Source organism: Bos javanicus, chromosome 11, assembly GCF_032452875.1.
Source record: "Bos javanicus breed banteng chromosome 11, ARS-OSU_banteng_1.0, whole genome shotgun sequence".
Classification (NCBI taxonomy): domain Eukaryota; kingdom Metazoa; phylum Chordata; class Mammalia; order Artiodactyla; family Bovidae; genus Bos; species Bos javanicus.
Genome location: NC_083878.1, coordinates 10,764,827 through 10,782,955, shown reverse-complemented (window position 1 = coordinate 10,782,955; position 18,129 = coordinate 10,764,827). Strand labels below are relative to the sequence as shown.

The 18,129-nt window shown below is 48.8% G+C and overlaps 1 protein-coding gene across 4 annotated transcripts in view; it reads left to right on the top strand.

Annotated features, from left to right (window-relative positions):
* TET3 (tet methylcytosine dioxygenase 3) overlaps nucleotides 1-18,129 on the top strand; it is a 112,381-nt gene that overhangs the window by 38,270 nt on the left and 55,982 nt on the right. For all 4 annotated transcript variants that reach the window (XM_061431884.1, XM_061431885.1, XM_061431883.1 and 1 more), the window contains one exon: nucleotides 15,645-17,766. In XM_061431884.1, the coding sequence (XP_061287868.1) occupies nucleotides 15,645-17,766 (2,122 nt within the window). The remainder of the gene's footprint in view (nucleotides 1-15,644; nucleotides 17,767-18,129) is intronic.

Genomic DNA, 18,129 nt, shown 5'->3' with positions numbered 1-18,129 from the left:
CTGGTTCAGCCACTGCCACTCTCTTTTGAGAAGAGGATTGAAGAGCAAGCATCTCAGCCTTGGGCAGGGTGTGGCTGTCAGCTGGGAATGTGGGATTAACCCCCCTTGGCAATGTTGTGGTAGTACCCAGACAGCCAGAAGTGGGAGCCCCGGATATGTCCCAAGGCTGGGGCAGAGCTAGCAGGCCACCTGCCCACCTGCCCCGGGTCCTTCTGTGGAGGTTCTGGAGTGGTCATTTGTGTGGAACAGAGAGTTGAGCGTAAGGTTATCTTGCAGTGGCAGCGCCCTCTGGTATAATGGGTATTAAAAACATGATTCATTTTTTCAACAAAGGTTAGCTTTTTAAGGCCATGCTTATTGCTTAATACATACTCTTTGTCTCACTTGTTAAAATTTTACCGAATCTCTTGCAAACTTCTCCCCTCCCCCCTTTAAGTAATAGGGACCTTTTGAACCATCCTACATTTCATGTCTGACTTATCTGTGACTGTGTTCAACTGGTCAGCAGGATTTACGTCCATGATTCTTGGTTTTGGGGACCTTGGTGTACACACTTTCAGAGTTCATGTCTTTCTTCCTCAACCCAGAACTCACGGCCACACACTCTTGCTCGCATCTCCTCTCAGAAGTTACAACCCTGCTCTCCTAAGGGGTCCGTCCCTTCAATACTTGGCAGTGGAGTGGGAGATGGTCTCCCTGTCTTGATCACCACCACTTTCCCCGAGCTAAGGGCCATTGTATTATCACTTTCACGCGTAACCCAATGAGGAAATAGAAGGAGTGATAAACGCTTGTGTGAAGGAGTTACTAAGAAGAGTTTTTAAATGATATTCCTGTTGTTCCTCCATCCTTTCCTTCTACCTTTGGGCTGGTCAGCCCTCCCCTCCTGGAGCAAGTGTTTCGCTTTTTTAAAAACTTGTCGTTGTTTAGTCACTAAGTCGTGTCTGACTCTTTTGCGACTGCATGGACTATAGCCTGCCAGGCTCCTGTGTCCATGGGGTTTCCCAGGCAAGATTATTGGAGTGGGTTGCCATTTCTTTCTCCAGCTTCTTATGGAGATAGAAATGAGGATTTTCTCTAAAGGTTTTTTAAAATTAAATTTGAATTTATTGAGATGTACTTTATATAACATACAGTTTCTCCATTTAAAGTGTACAATCCAGTGGTTTTAGTATAATCACAGAGTTGTGCAACTGCCAGCACTATCTAAGAACATTTCTATCATCCCAAGGGCTTCCCTGCTGCCTCAGACAGTAAGAATTTGTCTGCAATGTAGGAGACCAGGTTCAATCCCTAGGTCACGAAGATCCCCTGGATGAAGGGAATGGCTACCCACACCAGTATTTTTCCTGGGAGAAACCCATGGACAGAGGAGCCTGGTGGGCTACGGTCCATGGGTTTACAAAGAGTCTGAGATGACTGAAGTGACTTAGCATGCATGCCTTTGGTATTCTCAGTAATTACACAAAGGGCAGCTTCACTCAGAGATAAACTTACAGTTAGTATCAGTTCTTAATGCCTTCATCACATACTCAAAGTCACAGAGTACATAACAGGTTTATGCTGCCACACACATTTTAGAGATAGTGGTACATGTCTGCTCTCAAGGAACTTACCTTTGAATGGGACCCAGGACAGATCCAACATCTATAAAGTCTGTCCGTGAGGCTGGGACTGCTCAGTCACTGCTGTATGCCCAGTGCCTAAAACTGACACTCAGATAGTAAATGCTCTGTATATATTTGTTGAAGGGATGGATGAATGAATACTTAATTATGTATATTGATACATGAAAGGTATGATTGTTAAAATGTGTTGATAGTATCCACAGGTGAAATTTCATAATTCTTTGGGGCTACTACAGCTATTTTCACTTAAAAAACTCTGACTTTCCCTCTTTTATCATTTGTATGCATGGTTTTACATAGTTCATTCACTGTGATATTCACTTCCCACTTTACCCAGTATATTTCCCTGGTGTTCATAATTTATGGATTTTAATGACTGTCTAATATTCCACTGAATTATATCATAATTTACTAAACTGTTATCCTTATCTTGAGTTTGCAGTTTTCACTAATACATAGAATATATTTTTTGAAGTTCATATTTATAAAGCTAAGTTCCTTGAAGCAGCATGGCAAGATGGAAAGTTCTTTATTGCCCTCGATACATTTATCTATCTATTTGCTTACCTGTTCATTTATTTCTGTCATTTATGTCAAGAGAGAAGACTGAAGTAGTGAATTAGAGAGCACCCTAGCCTGGGAGCTGGGGGATGTGGGTTTGAGGCTTAGTGGATTGAACATGATTCTGAAGCTAGTGTGCTGGGGCAAAAGCAGAGGTGGGTTGTCGGGTCAAGGAGCCTCCTGCATTTGTCCCTGTGAGAGAGAAGTAAGGAGAGAATTGAAAGAAGGCAGATCTGGAATACTGTCAAGAGGAGCAGTTGACAGGACTGCGGTCTGATTGCACATGGAAACATCAAGAGGAGGACATCAAAGGTGACTGGACATCAAAGGTTTGAGCCAGGATCCCCAAGATAGTGACTCTTTACACAAATTGTAATAAAGGAATGTTCAGAGGAAGAGTTGCTGGAAAAGGGGAACAGGTGCTGAGTTAGGTTTTGAATGTGCTGGAGTTAAGTTGTACCGAGGTGGATACATGCGCTGCTTGGAGAGCAGGCCAGGAGCTTGAGGAACAGTCCAGGAGAAAGGATGCTTTAAGTTATTGGTGCAGGCTGAGCAGTGCAGCCTTGGGTATAGGTGAGGTTTCCAGGAGGGCAGGGAGCACCTCTGAGGAGGGAGTGAAGGAGGACCGGAATCCAGGAATGACACAAAAATCTAGGGAGGGAGGTATGGGGGTGGGCGTCTGCCACAGAGCGGTGGGAAGACTCCTGCTGACTTCCTCATCACCCCTAACCTCATGGAGGAGAAAATGGATAACAAGGGGCTGAGGTTTCTATTGCCCTTTTTTCCAACATTGAAGACAGAACTTTGAGATAAACATGTACAGGACCCCAGATTACTCCCCGGTTCCCTGCCTCCTGGCTTCTCTAAGTGTCAGTTTCCCCCTTTTCCATTTCCTAACCCACTGTGTGAAGTCTGTCTTACGACTGGCCTCCACCAGGCTCCTCTGCCAAAAGTTACTTTTCCTATAGGTTTTTGAGTGGTGGCTTAAGAATTCCTTTTTTGAATTAAAAAACAAAACAAAACACGGAAATCCTCTTAAGTCTTTGAGAAAGGAATGGATGAGGGCAAACTCACTCAACAGGGGTTCAAGTAGGAGGCTGAAATCCATAGTTATTAGACTCTTCTGCAAATGTGGGCATGCATTCTCTGAAAGACTAGAACCCTGGTGCTTAGGAGGCCATGGGCATCCACTGTCATCCTGATGTTAGATTTGGGCTTTGCCACTCACCAATTTCGAGGCTTTGGAGCACGTGCCTCCATTGCTCATCTGCTAAAATGGGGGTTGGGTTGTTGGAAGACTTCAAAAGGTTGTGTTTAAACATGAAATAACTGTTACTGAGTAATTGTTATTGCTTAGTTGTGTCTGACTCTTTGCAGCCCCATAGACTTATAGCCCACCAGGCTCCTCTGTACATGGAATTCTCCAGGCAAGAATAATGGAGTGGGTAGCCATTCCCTTTTCCAGAGGATCTTCCCAACCCAGGGATGGAACCTGGGTCTCCCGCATTGCAGGTGGATTCTTCACCATCTCAGACACCAGGGAAAGTGCTCTTTTAATCCAGAGGTTAGCACCTAGCCCTCAGAACTATTATTAGCTGCTCTCTTACCATCATTGTCCTCCAGTGCTGGACCTTTTGACACACTGGAACTGTCATTAGGTTTTGTGGGGTTTGGGACACTTTTAGGGAGAATGCATGGGGCTATTAGTTAAGGATTGGCTCTCTGTCAATGGACTGTGATGTTGGCAAAGTTTCTCATTTCCTTCGCTTTTTAGACTTTGGGGGTAGGAGGTGGGTGGTGAGAACTGCATATGAGCAGCTGGGTGGGTGGAGCTGTGGCTTGCCTAGTCTGGCTGGGGACTCGTGGGGGCTTTTCTGGCTGTGGGACGTGCACTGTGTGGCTTGGGCCATGGCCCCGGCGGCTGTGGCGCTGTGTGCAGGGTGTGCGAGGGGTGTGTGTGTGTGTGTGTGTGTGTGTGTGTGTGTGTGTGGTGTCAGCGAAGGCGGGCTCTCTCGCTGTCAGGCTGAGGAGCCGCCTCTGCGTCCTGACCTGGTTCTCCTGCGCTGGCGGCCTCCGAGGCAGCTGTTGCTCCTTTCGCCAGGCCTCAGATGTGGTCGGCTCCATTTCCTCCCGCTGGCCTCGGCTGGCCGCCGCTTGAGGCAGGGGCTTCCGTCTGGAGAACCGGCAGAGCTGGCTCCATCCCGCCCCTGCCACGGCCGTTGTCATGGGGGAGGAGCGAGCTGCTGCGGGGTCAGCGTCGTAGGGCTGTACTGGGCACGGTGACTTACAGAGGATTTCTAATGGGTGGGGAATCTCAGGCTTGGCACCTTGCCTCAGCCAGACCCATTCTCCCTCCCAGAGGGCCGCTTGTGTGTGTGTGAGTGTGAGCGTGTGTGTGTGTGTGTGTGTGTGTGTGTGTGTGTGTGTAGCAACAGAAATAGCAAGAAGAAAACTCACCCACGAATCCCTCTCCCTGACTCCCCTCTAGTGCTTGTTGAGAGGTCTGCATAGTTTATGCAGAGTTTCAGGTGTGTTGTAGCCACTCTATTCTTAAGCTTTCCCCCTCAATAAAAATATAACACCTATAATAAATTCTGGAGCCTGTGAACCAGAGAATATACCCATCCTCTACTACCCAGCGATGAGCACTGTTTGCATTTCTGCAGATTTCCCTTTGCTGTTTTGTGTGTGCACAGATGTGCATTGTTAATAGAATTGGATTCTTAAATTAAGCAGTAATTCCAATCCTATTTTTTTTCCACTTCAAATAGTGTCAACACTTCCCCTGTCATAAAAACCCTCAGAAAGTGTCCATTTATAAGTACATTCTTCAGTTTCATTTTTTCATTGAAGACATTTCCCAGTGGTTTTATTAATAATGTGTTTTTATTCTTTATCACTTTAGGTAGGCATATCTGCTGATTAAATATTATATGTTAGTTTTTCTGATGTCTTATTTGAAACACCCTTAGTGTTTTGTATATGTTAAACATATAAAGCATAATAACAAACACATGTAAACTCCCTGCCTGCATTAAGAGCTGGGATGTTGCTAACCTTACTGAGACTATCTGGTATTCTCCCGACCCTCCCCCTCTTCACCTCCAGAGGCAACCACTACCTTGACTTTCGTGTTTATCATCCCCTTGCTTTTTAAAATAGTTTTGATTACATATATTTGTATTCTTAGACAATACATTGACATATCCTTTTTTTCTTTAAGCTTTTTAGAGTTGATAGACTATATATAGTCTTTCGAGGCTTGCCTTTTTTTTTTTTTTTTTTTTTTACCTTACTCAGTGTAGTCTCTGAGATTCATTCATGTTCCTGTGACTCATTCATTTGCACTGCTGTGTAATATTCCATTGTCCATTCTGTGGTTGGTGAGCCCTTAGACAATTACCATAATTATGAGTAATGCTGCTGTGAACGTTTGCGTACACATTTCCTGAGGCACGTGTGCAGTGTTTCTCTAGGAGTAGAGTATAGAATCATAGGGTACGTGCCTGTTTATTTAACATTAATAGATGGTACCACCGACCTTTCCAAAATAGTTGTTTTGCTCTCTAACAGTGGATCATAAGAAAAAAGTTCCTGCTAAACCTCACCAGCACTTGGTATCAAATTAAAATACCGTTTCCTAGTGCTTACTATGTACCTGGTACTGTTGTCAGTGTTCTTCGTATGTTAGTTTGTTTAATCCTCATGGCTACCCTGTGGAGTTAGGTACTGTTATTAATCCAGGCATAGGGAGGTCAACTTTTAACCTCAGGTAGACAGATTGAAGTGAAGTGAAGTGAAAGTCGCTCAGTCGTGTCTGACTCTTTGTGACCCCGTGGACTGTACAGTCCATGGAATTCTCCAGGCCAGAATATACTGGAGTGGGTAGCTTTTCCCTTCTCCAGGGATATTCCCGACCCAGGAATCAAACTGGGGTCTCCTGCATCGCAGGTGAATTCTTTACCAACTGAGCTATCAGGGAAGCCCAGATTAAAAAATGAGAAACAGAGAGGTTAATTAATGTATTCAAGACCACACAACTAGTAAGCGGTGGGGGTAAGATTTTAACTAAACATTCTTGCTCTTAAATTCTTCAACATGGTTATAAAATAGACTCTCACAGCAGTCTTATATTTCTGTTTACTACTGAAGTTGAATATTTTTTACTTATGTTCATTCCCCATTCTCTTCATAAAAAGAAACATTTAAAAATCATTCCCTTATTGTTGGGTCACTTAAGTTATTTATAACTTTTTACTATTAATGCTTCAGGGAAAATCTTTGTAATTTTAAAATTTAAAACATATAATTTAAGAATTTCTTCTGTTGTTTTATTTATTTTGTTTGCATTTCCTTAATGTGAGTTTGCTAGTGCTCAGGCTGAGTCACTCAGTCATGTCCGACTCTGCGACCTCGTGGACTAGCCCACCAGGCTCCTCTTTTCATGGGATTCTCCAGGCAAGAATACTGGAGTGGGTTGCTATTTCCTCCTCCAGGGGATCTTCCTGACCTAGGGATTAAAGCTGAGTCTCCTGCATTTACAGGTAGATTCTTTACCATGGAACCACCTGGGAAACCCTTGAGTTTGTTGTTGTTGTTGTTATTCAGCCACTAAATTGTGTCCCATTCTTTGTGACCCCATGGACTGCAGCACCCCAGCCCTCCCAGACCCTCACCATTTCCCGAGTCTGCTCAAATTCTTGTCCATTGAATCAGTGATGCCATCCAACCATCTCGTCCTCTGTTGCCCCCTTCTCTTTCTGCCCTCAATCTTTACCAGCATCAGGGTCTTTTCCAGTGAGTCAGTTCTTCGCGTCTGGTGGCCAGAAAGTATGGGAGCTTCAGCTTTTTCATCAGTCCTTCTAATGAGTATTCAGGGTTGATTTCCTTTAGGATTAACTGGTTAGATCTTGCTGTCTAAGAGACTCTCAAGAGTCTTCTCCAACACCACAATTCGAAAGCATCAATTCTTCAGCACTCTGCCTTCTTTATGGTCCATCTCTCATATCCGTACGTGACTACAGGAAAGATCATAGCTTTGACTGTACGGACCTTTGTGAGCCGTAGGTTTGTCATAGCTTTCCTTCCAAAAAGCAATCATTTTCTAGTTTCATGGCTGCAGTCACCATCTGCAGTGGTTTTAGAGCCTGAGAAGAGAAAATCTGTCACTGCTTCTGCCTTTTCCTCTTCTATATAAGAGTTTAGGAGTTTTTAAAAATGTCTTTGCTCTTTTGGGTTGCTGTGTGGTACATGCCCTCATCTGTGCCGGTGAGCCTCTGCCTTCTAGGAGTGTATGATGATTGGAGGAGGTTAATGAGTGTGCAGTGGTGAGCATGATACTTAGCCTGTCATAAGAATATTCCATCATTATTACGTAGAGACTTCTCCTAGTCACTCCTCTTGTTTTCCTTTCTTCCCCCAAACCACATTAATTACTATTCGATCAGGAGGCATGAATAATCAAGGTCCTGTGCTTCTGCCAGATACGATGACCTCAAGGGATCAGGCCTTGTTTCAGCTTCTTCCTGAGCATCACCCCAACCTTTGAGAGATTTGCTGTATCTGTTCATTTCGTAGTAGGAAAAAAGTTAGACTTTAAACTATATTATTGGTATGTACATAGTAACCACAAGAAACGGTACCTCCCAGCACCACACACAGGGACACTCATTTTTACACTGTCCAGTGAGTTTCTAGAAGTTAGGTATAACCCTCTGAGATTTGCTGTCTACATAGAGAACTTGGATGTGGAGCACGAAGTCAAGGGACTGGGTTAGCCAGTGTACCCACATACACACACCATTCACTCCTACAAAGAGAGGCAAATGTGTACGTCCTCTGAAAGGGTTTCCCTGAAAGTCTCTTTCCCTACTTATAAATTTGTGTCATCAATAGATCCCAGGAGGGGAGAATTCTCTAGAGAGGTGACCAGCCGATCAACTCTAGACAGAACATGTCATGAATGCAACCCCTGTGCTACTAGAGGGAGTGGGGCCGTCCATATGGGGGAAGGAAAGAACTGGTTTTACATGGAGGTGGCTGCTGAACCCTAGGACTGGGGAAAAGGATGCAGCTAGAAAGCAGCTGTCGAATAGCTGCTGGAGGAGCAGAGGAGCTGAGTTGGTAGTGTAGGCAGCTGGGAAAGTGTGGGGTTAGGACTTGCTGGCTTTTGTGGAACCTGCCTACAGGCTTATCCATCCTGGCTCAAAACACCTTCTTGGACATGTTTCTTCTAACATGGTGTATAACTGCTGGACGACAGGACAGCCCCCAGGACTCTTGGCTCTTCTAATGTCTCCTTTCCCAGAGGCCCTGAGAAAGATAGCCAGTGAGGACTTTGATCTCTCACAGTAATAGTTTTTGTCTTCCAGCCTAACTTCCATTTCCCTTTAATGGAGGATTGCTGATCTGCTTTCATGTGTTGATATTCTGAGAGTTGGGAAAGACTTGGAAAACCTGATGCCATTTCCACACCTTTCATTGTGCCATGGATGAAAAGGGATGTCTGGGGGTGGTGTTGCATGCTTCTGCAGCCTTGCCTGGTATCTGGGGGGCTCTGGAGCCCCTGTGGTGGGGTTGGGGGTCAGTCTGTTGTTGGATGCTTGCAGATGTCTGAGGGGCCAGCTCTGGGAGGGAGCAAGGCGAAGGCTTTAGAGGAGGAGGGCTGTTGGGCCTTGGGAGTCCTGAGTAAGCAGGGCACAGGGCCGAATTCTGAGTGAGTTTCCTGGGCCCTGGAGGAAGACCTGGCGTCCTCTGCACATGAGAGTGGCAACTGCAGGTGACGATGCTAATACATACACATCAGCCGTTCCTGAAGTAGGTGACGGGTTAGGTCTCTTGGCTCTGAGAAGGGCATTTATTCTGCCTGTCTTTCAGTAACAACCCCCTGCTGCCCACCGCCTGGTGAGGGGAGCACATACCCCTGGCCTATCCAGGCCAAGTGGGATGGGCCAGAGTTTTTCTAGTGAAAGCAGGGAAGAGACCTGGTTAGTCTGGGTGTGTGGGTCCCCGTGAGGGCAGGGTTGTGTTCTGTGCCTGGAAGGTGGCTCTGAGAAGGGCAGCACCAAGACCTTCGGGGGGCCCTCCTTGGAAGCAGATGGAGAGGCGGGTCAGGCTGTTCAGGAGCCGATGGCTTTGGCAGCTTTGCAGACCTCTGTTTGCATGCACTGTGACAGGTGCCCTAACAGGGGAGGGTCCCAGAGTGCCCGGAGACCCCGCAGGCCGTCTCAGAGTCGAGGCTGAAGAGACTTGTACCAGCCAGGTCCTGGGAGGAAGGAAGAAGCAGCTGACTATTTTGAACACATACTGAGCACTCTGTCAGATTCTGAAGCTATGGTGGAAGCTGTGTCCCCTTGGAGTTTTTATGGGGTAATCCGTCCCTGTCTCTTAGAAAAAGATCTGCAACAGGTGGCCATGTGTACGATCTGGCTCCGACCTGTGTTGGGCAGGACTGATTTTATCACGAGGGGCTGATTCTGTTCCTTGTCTCAGCCTTCCTCTAACCACTTGCTTCCATAATCATGCTTCGTTCCCATCTCTCTGCTGTTGTCTTAGTTCAGGCCCTCATCATCCCCGATCTGGACAGCAGCATGTCTCCTAACTGGCCTTTGGGTCACCAGCCTTCGACTCCGTCTGCAGTCAGTGCTCTGTGGGATCATCTGAGTGCCCCTCCTGAAATGTGAATCTGCTCCTGTGTGCCCGTGATATGAGCCACACTATGTATGCCTCCCTGTGCCTCGAGCTCAGGATATGCCCAGCTGCTCGCCCGCCGGGCCTTCTCATGGCTCTGTGCCTTTGCACATGAGAGTCCCTCCATCTCCCTCCTTCCCCTCCTCAAAAATACCTGCCCATCTTCTGAGTCTCGTCCCAAAGGTCTCTTCAAGAGGAAACCTTTCTTGATAGACATGTCTACTTCCCAGAGAGAAGCGGCTCCCACGCCCCAGGTCCCGGAGACGGTCCTCGTGGCGCCAGTGCACTCGAGGGCATTTGTTTGTTTGTGGGTCTGTCTCCTGCCTTTTGTTTATAAACTTCTTGATGCTCCTGAAATACGTAGTCCAGTCCGTTGTAGGGTAAGAAACCACCCCAGAATTAAGTGGCATGCAGCAGGAATCGTTTTATTAACATTATGCTCATGGAGTCTTGGACCTGGAAGTCAGGAAGGAAAGAGCACGGGTAGGTAGCTGGTCTCTGCTCTTTGACGTTGGGGCCTCAGCTGGGAGGTCTCAAAAGCTAGAGGTAACTCGATACAGGGCTGGAATTCTCGCAGGGCTCCTTCACTCACTGACTTGGCACGTTGATGCCCACTCTTGGCTGGAACCTCAGCCAGAAAAGTCCAGAACACCTGCATGTGGCCTTTCCAGACAGGCTGCATTTCACAGCCTGGCAGCGGGTGCCAAGCGTGGGTGTCCCGGAGAACCAGAAAGAAGCTGTATTGTCTTTTATGATAGATTTGTAAAACATGACAGTGGTACTCCCACCACTGTCAGAGACTCACCCCAATTCAAGGGGAGGGAACACAGACCCCACTTCTCCATGGGAGAGGTGCGTGTGGGTGGAGGGGTTGTGATGGCCATCTGTGGAGAATAAAATCTGTCCCCCGCCCCCCGCAGCACTGGGTGTGTACAGATGGCACACTTGAGTTCTGAAGGTTGAGCAAGGGTGAGGTGTGAGGAAGAGTCTTGAGGGAGGGGTGTGATCAATAGCAGACTGCAGAGTGGAGAAAAGATGGGGGGCAGCGGCGGGGACTAGGGAGCTACTCTCAAGTTGGACAATTAAAAAGTGTGCACACGCAAGACCCCAGCTAGGAGGGGAGGAAGGGAGAGGGAGGAGATAGAGTAGAGAGACATTCGTGTTTAGAATTGTGTGGACCTGGTGGCTGGCACATTGGAAGAACGTGGGTGATGTCTGGGTCGGGACCACTTGGGAGAATAGGAGTTGGGGACAGAGCTTTGGGAGGAGGGACACGGAGTTTGGTCCTTTTGAGAGAGGCTGCTCTCAGTGGGCCTGTAGCATGTTCCAGGGGCTGGAAGCAGCTGGAGGCCAAACTTTAAGGAGCATCCTCAGAGCAGTGCTTGCCACAGCCCAGAGAGGAATGAGAAATAAGGGAGAAAGTGTGGAGGGCTTTAGGGTTAGGGCATGTCTAGCTGGGACTTTGAAGGGACCTCCATCGTCCTCCCACATTGTCCTCTGTGTCTTGCTAGTAATCGTCAAGTAACAGCTCGGTTTCCTTTCCAGTACCCCCTGCTTGTTTGGGGGACAGGATTCAGTGCATTTTTTTATTGAAGTATCTCTCCGTGTTAAAACTTTTTCCTAAATTGAGCCGAAGTCTTCTTTCTCAAGCTTTCCCTGTTTTCTGATTCCACCTCTTAGGGCCACTCGAAACGAGTTAAAGTTTATTCCCAAATGGTAGGCCCTCAGATGTTTAAAGATCTTCTTGAGTTTCGTCTTCTTCAGAACCAGAAGGGACCTGTTTCTCGAGTGGTGTTGAGCTGTGCTGCTTGCTCTTCCTCTGTGCCCCCTCACTGCGCAGGCACAGCTGGGCTGTTGCTGTCTGTGCTGTGGGTCCTGTTCCAGGCAGGTCCTATGTGTGTATCCACCTGCAGATAGGCTAGTGGACTGTGAAATCAACCTGCAAGGAAGAGGGAGGGAGGGATTTGTGTATCTAGTAAGGGGAAATCCTGTTCTGTAAACTTGTCATATGTATACAAGAACCTAATGGATCACAGTGTAAAAGGTGTTTCTTACTGTCCGTTGTATCAATAGTGAAGAAGTTTGGAGAAACCTTGAGTGATAACACCTTTTGAAGTTGCCAGATCACATCACATCGAGTATAGGGAATCAGTAGACCTTTCCCCCTCCTGGTTACTAAGATGTTTTCACGTGCGCCACTGCCCTGTACTGTGGCCATCTTTGACTTGCACAGGTGTGTTTCAGGACCTTGTTTACCTGTTAGATCTTTTTCTCTCCTGCCTGTTGACCGTTTGGCCCATTCCTGTCACTTGTCTATTTAATAAGTGTGCCTTCACTATCATTATTAATTAATATGTTGGCCAGGGCAGTTCTGAGGACAGAGCCCTGTGGCAGACCACGGAAGACCACCCCCCATCCCCGACTTGTACTCTGGGTATGGTTATTCAGTTGTTAGGGAGCCAGCCCATCCAGCCCATCATTTCCCGAAGCTGGCCCTCAAGAGGGATCACAGCCAACCTCGTGGAACTTGGATGTCTGCAGCCTGATTCACAAACCCAGGGCCCTGGCAAATAACACAAATGAATGAAGTGCTAATTAATTTGAGCAGTTAATAAATAATCCCTGACTCCTGGCCTTGGTTTAAAGGAGGCGATGTGAATAATGCGGCTGGTCGTGAGCTGGAGAAGTAGTCTGTGCTCAGTTGTAGACAGAGTTGCCAGACAGGAGTGTGGGCCTTCAAGAATATCTGAAATTTGATTTTTTTTCCCCCAAACAAAAACCAAACAAAATAGATCTGTGGCAGATTTGACCTGCAGCCCTTGCGTTTGTGACCTGTGACCTCCTCACCTCCTGGTCCAGTGACCATGTAAAATAAGGCACTGGGTGTAGATGGGCTGATGGCTGTCCTTGAACCTGACTCTTTGAGGTCCCTTCAGTTACCCACTCAGGACTCTGACCTGGACTGATCTCACCCAGTGTACTGAAAGTTGGGGATGACACTTGCTCTTTGCTCACCTGTTGGCACCTTCTCCTGATGGCAAGTTTCTTCTAGGATCACTGGCAGGTGTCAAGAGTGTGTCAGTGGGCTCCCTTGGCTGGGAAAACTGAAATTTAGAGGTTCTTAAAGTCTCCCACCTATCTTTACTTCACTTTACTCTTATCTATGTCTAGTCTTCCTTTTCTTTTCAGTCCAAAGAGTATATTCCTTCCCTGGGAATTCATAGGCACGAGAGTGGGCCTAACTCTAACTTGTTCTTCTTCTTCACACACCCAGAGTAACTTATAAAAATCCTTTTAGTTGTTTTGACTATTTTGGAGAAGCCTCTGCTCATACAGCATTAGTCTTCCTGACACTGTTTCTGTAAATCCATGCTAATCTCTCGTGTTTCTTCTTGGTTGTACATACTTCTTCTGTCTTTTATAGGTAAACATGGTAAAATTTGACCACTTCAAATTCTGTAGCCTTTGCAGCCACAGGAGTGTAGGGTTTAAAGTAGGAAGGAGGGGAGAACTGGGTGTTCAGCTGCATTTCTAGAGGAAAGGTATTTGTTCCTAGTTCCTAGTTCTGAAAGACTGTCTTCGTCAGGGAGAGGCTGATGTATCCCGTGGCCTGTGGGTGTGTATGGGGGACTAGGCAGGAGGCATGGAAGTTATTAAGATTTGGCTCTTGGCTTGAAGGAACTACCATCTAGTTGGGGGAGGCAGCTCCTTGTTGTGTGGTAAGTGCCAATAGAAGCATGTATAAGTTACTGTGGGAACCTCAGGAAGGGAGCACTGGTCAGTCTGCCAGCCAGGTCAAAGAGGTGACACCGAGCTGATGCTTGAAGAAGAAGCTAGAGACCTCAGAGAGGCTGGGAATTAGAACTGCATGTGCAAAGCTCAGAAAAGCATATTAGAAGAGCATGAAGGTCCTTTGTGGCCAGAATCGGGCAAGTGACGAGAATGAGGTGGGAACCATTAGGCTGGGTCTTCTGCTCACCTCCCAAAGGCCAGTCTCAAGCCCAGCTTCCCACCTCTGCTTTGGAGCCCATGATGGTGCTGTTTTGACCATCTAAGGACTCGTATCATTTAACATCTGCTCAATATACTTTATGTTCTACCTGAGGGACTAATTTGTTTAACTTTTTATTTTGATAGAATTTTAAAACTTACAGAAAAGATTAAAGAAGAGTACCTGGGACTCCCATATACCCAAATTGTTTACATTTTGTCTTATTTGCTTTATCGTTTTGTCTATGTGTGATGTTTTAATATATGCATGTACTTTTTTTCTGAGCCATTTGAGATTAAATTGGAGATACCATTTGTCCCTAAATACTTCAGTGTGTATGTGTTCTAAGGACAAGGACATTCTTTTACACAATCATAGTATAATCATCATGTCAGGAACACAGAGATTGCTATGATATGTTCGTATCCACATTCATATTCAAATTTCATCCATGGCCTCAGTCATGTACTTCATAGCTGTTTTTCCCCAGTCCGTGATCATGCATTTTGCTGGGAGAGGTGTTTGCTTTTCTTGTCTTTGAAACTTTTTGGAGAGAACAACCCAGATGCTTTCTAGCCTGCCGTGTGGTCTCGATTCATCTGATGTTTCCTCATGATTACATTTAGGTTATATGTTCTGGTTGCGGGTCTGTGTGAGTCTTACATCCTTCTCCTCAGTGTAGTGTATCAAGAGGCACATGATGTTGGTTTGTCCAAGTATGGTGATGACTTTGATCATTTGGTAAAAGTGGTGTCTGCTAGATTTCTAAGTTGCTATTGTAACTAAGTCATTTTTGGAGAGATGTTTTGCCAAGCCTTCATCTGCTATTCGTAGCCTCCACTGATGAGTCTCTATATCCTTTTCTAGCCTTTTCTATGTTTTATTCGCATTCTACTGTAAGGAAGAGCTTTCCCTTCCAGTGGGATGAATTCATGCAGACTCACTTCTGACTCTCTGCATTACCTTTGACTTGCTGGAGTGGAGCCCCAGCCCACTTCCTCTTGTGTTCTCCCCCTTCGGTGTCCTTCGGGTGGACATCAGCTGAATAATGCTGGTTCCTGGGATTGGGCAGAAGCTTAGATCTTCTTTCCAGCAAGAACTCGCTTTTCATAGGCATGAATGGCTCAGTGTGGGGCTAAACACAGGCTGTATGGGATGATCAGAGCTTCCTCAGGCCTGGGGCGGGGCTAGGAAGGTCGTCCTGTCTGCCACCTGCTCTCAGCCTGGGCTTGAGTAAGGACAGTAAAAGGCCAAGAAAAGAACCATGGATTCCTTCCCACGAGAAGCCATGTTGGCCCCTTGTCCAGGCTGAATTTGTTAGTCAGAGGTGCTCGTCCCCTGCCCATCACACACACACTTTGCCCTGCTGGCGCATTGTTACATGGCTGCTTAGTTAGCTTTCTTCTCCTCCTGGCAGAAGGCAAAGGTTCTGGCGTCACTTTGGTCATCGTTGAAGACCTTTACGTGTGTCCTCAACAGATGCTTAGTTTCTGGGGCCTTTCATCGGTGTGATCAGTATGAGACCCAGAAAGGATCTGAGCAGCATTCAGATGTCCACGTTAGGCTCTCTTAGAGATCCGCTTCTGGGGTGCAGCCTGCTGGGAGAGGAGGTGTGGGGCAACGCACTGAGGCTCAGGCTCTGTCAGAGACAGGGAGAGTGGGCAAGGAAAGCGGGCTAGGTGTGCCTCTCACTGGTGTGGCACAGGACAGTGCTTTTCATGAATCGTGGCTCATCTTTTTCCCTCTTCTTCCTCCTCCCCTCTCTCTCTCTTCAGACAGGCTCAGAGCTCAGCCCAGTTGATGGACCTGTTCCAGGTCAGATGGACTCAGGGCCAGTGTACCATGGGGACTCACGGCAGCTAAGCGCCTCAGGGGCGCCAGTCAATGGTGCTAGAGAACCTGCTGGACCCAGTCTACTGGGCACCGGGAGTCCTTGGCAAGCAGACCAGAAGCCCGACTGGGACACGGCCCCAGGACCAGCTCACACCGCTCGCCTGGAAGATGCCCACGACCTGGTGGCCTTTTCGGCCGTGGCCGAGGCTGTGTCCTCTTACGGAGCCCTTAGCACCCGGCTCTATGAAACCTTCAACCGTGAGATGAGTCGTGAGGCTGGGGACAACAGCAGGGGACCCAGGCCAGGGCCCGAGAGCTGCTCCGCCAGCAGTGAAGACCTGGACACACTGCAGACGGCCCTGGCCCTCGCTCGGCATGGCATGAAACCACCCAACTGCAACTGCGATGGCCCAGAGTGCCCTGACTACCTCGAGTGGCTGGAGGGGAAGATCAAGTCTGTGGTCGTGGAGGGAGGGGAGGAGCGGCCTAGGCTCCCAGGGACTCTGCCTTCTGGTGACGCTGGCCTCCCGGCGCCAGTCACCGGGCCACTTCTCAACTCCGAGGTCCCCCAGATGCCTCCTCTGGAGGGCCTGCCCCTGTCCCAGAGCGCCCTGAGCATCGCCAAGGAGAAGAACATCAGCCTGCAGACTGCCATTGCCATTGAGGCCCTCACACAACTCTCCTCTGCCCTCCCCCAACCTTCTCACGCCACCTCCCAGGCTTCTTGCCCCCTTCCCGAGGCCTTGTCTCCTCCTGCCCCTTTCAGATCTCCCCAGTCCTACCTCAGGGCTCCCTCGTGGCCTGTGGTCCCTCCTGAAGAGCACCCATCCTTTGCTCCTGACGGCCCTGCCTTCCCTGCAGCAACTCCGAGAACAGAGTTTCCTGAAGCCTGGGGCACCGACACCCCACCGGCAACTCCCCAGAGCTCGTGGCCCATGCCTCGCCCAAGCCCTGACCCCATGGCTGAACTGGAGCAGTTGTTGGGCAGTGCCAGCGATTACATCCAGTCAGTATTCAAGCGGCCCGAGGCCCTGCCCACCAAGCCCAAGGTCAAGGTCGAGGTGCCCTCTTCCTCCCCGTCCCCTGTTCTCCAGAGGGAGGCGCCCACACCGTCCTCGGAGCCTGACACCCACCAGAAGGCCCAGACGGCCCTGCAGCAGCACCTCCACCATAAGCGCAGTCTCTTCCTGGAACAGGCCCACGATGCCTCCCGCCCGCCACCCTCAGAGCTTCCTGCTCCTGGCTGGTGGGCGCCACCCAGCTCACCTGCCCCTCGGCCTTCCGACAGACCACCCAAGGAGAAGAAGAAGAAGCCCCTGACACCAGCTGGAGGTCCCTTGGGAGCCGACAGAGCTGGCCCTGGGATCAAGCCCGGTGTCCGGAAGCCTGTTCACATCAAGAAGTCCAGGCCACGAGAAGCGCAGCCCCTCTTCCCGCCTCTGCGGCAGATCATCCTGGAAGGGCTGAGGCCCCCAGCCTCTGAGGATGTGCAGGCTCACCCACCTGCCCCCGTCCCCACCTCACAGGGCTCTGTTGTCCCCCTGCCCCCAGAACCTTCTCTTGCGCTATTTGCACCTAGTCCCTCCGGGGACAGCCTGCTGGCCCCTACTCAGGAAATGAGGTCTCCCAGCCCCGTGGCAGCCCTGCAGCCAGGCTCCACTGGCCCTCTTCCCCCTGCTGATGACAAGCTGGAAGAGCTCATCCGGCAGTTTGAGGCTGAATTTGGGGATAGCTTTGGGCTTCCTGGCCCCCCGTCTGTGCCCATTCAGGACCCTGAGAACCAGCCAACTTGTCTCCCAGCCCCCGAGAGCCCTTTTGCTACCCGCTCTCCCAAGCAAATCAAGATCGAATCTTCAGGGGCTGTGACTGTGCTCTCAACCACCTGCTTCCATTCAGAGGAGGGAGGCCAGGAGGCCACACCCACCAAGGCTGAGAACCCACTCACACCCACCCTCAGTGGCTTCCTGGAGTCACCTCTTAAGTACCTGGACACACCCACCAAGAGTCTGCTGGACACACCCGCCAAGAGAGCCCAGGCCGAGTTCCCCACCTGTGATTGTGTGGGTAAGTCCTTCAGGCTGTCAGGGATGAGGGGCAAGGGGATGAGGCCTGGTGGGCTTGGATTTCTAGGCTCCGACTTGGATTTGGGAAACATTTGCTGTGTGCCGGCCACCACACTGGGCCCTGCGGACACAGAAGTGAGCTCGCAGGCTAGTGGAGAAGATGTTGAAGGAAACTGATGGTGATGCTGTGTGGTATATCGTGTGTCAGTGGTGGTGCTTTGTCATACAGATTGAGGTGAGGGCATCGTGGAAGCCTTCCTGTGGGAGGCCGTCCTTGTGCTGAGGCCTGCAGGGCTGTCCGGTGGAAGGAAGATGTGCTGAGAAGAGGGAATAGCTTGGGCAACAGCTTGGTGGCCGTGACAAG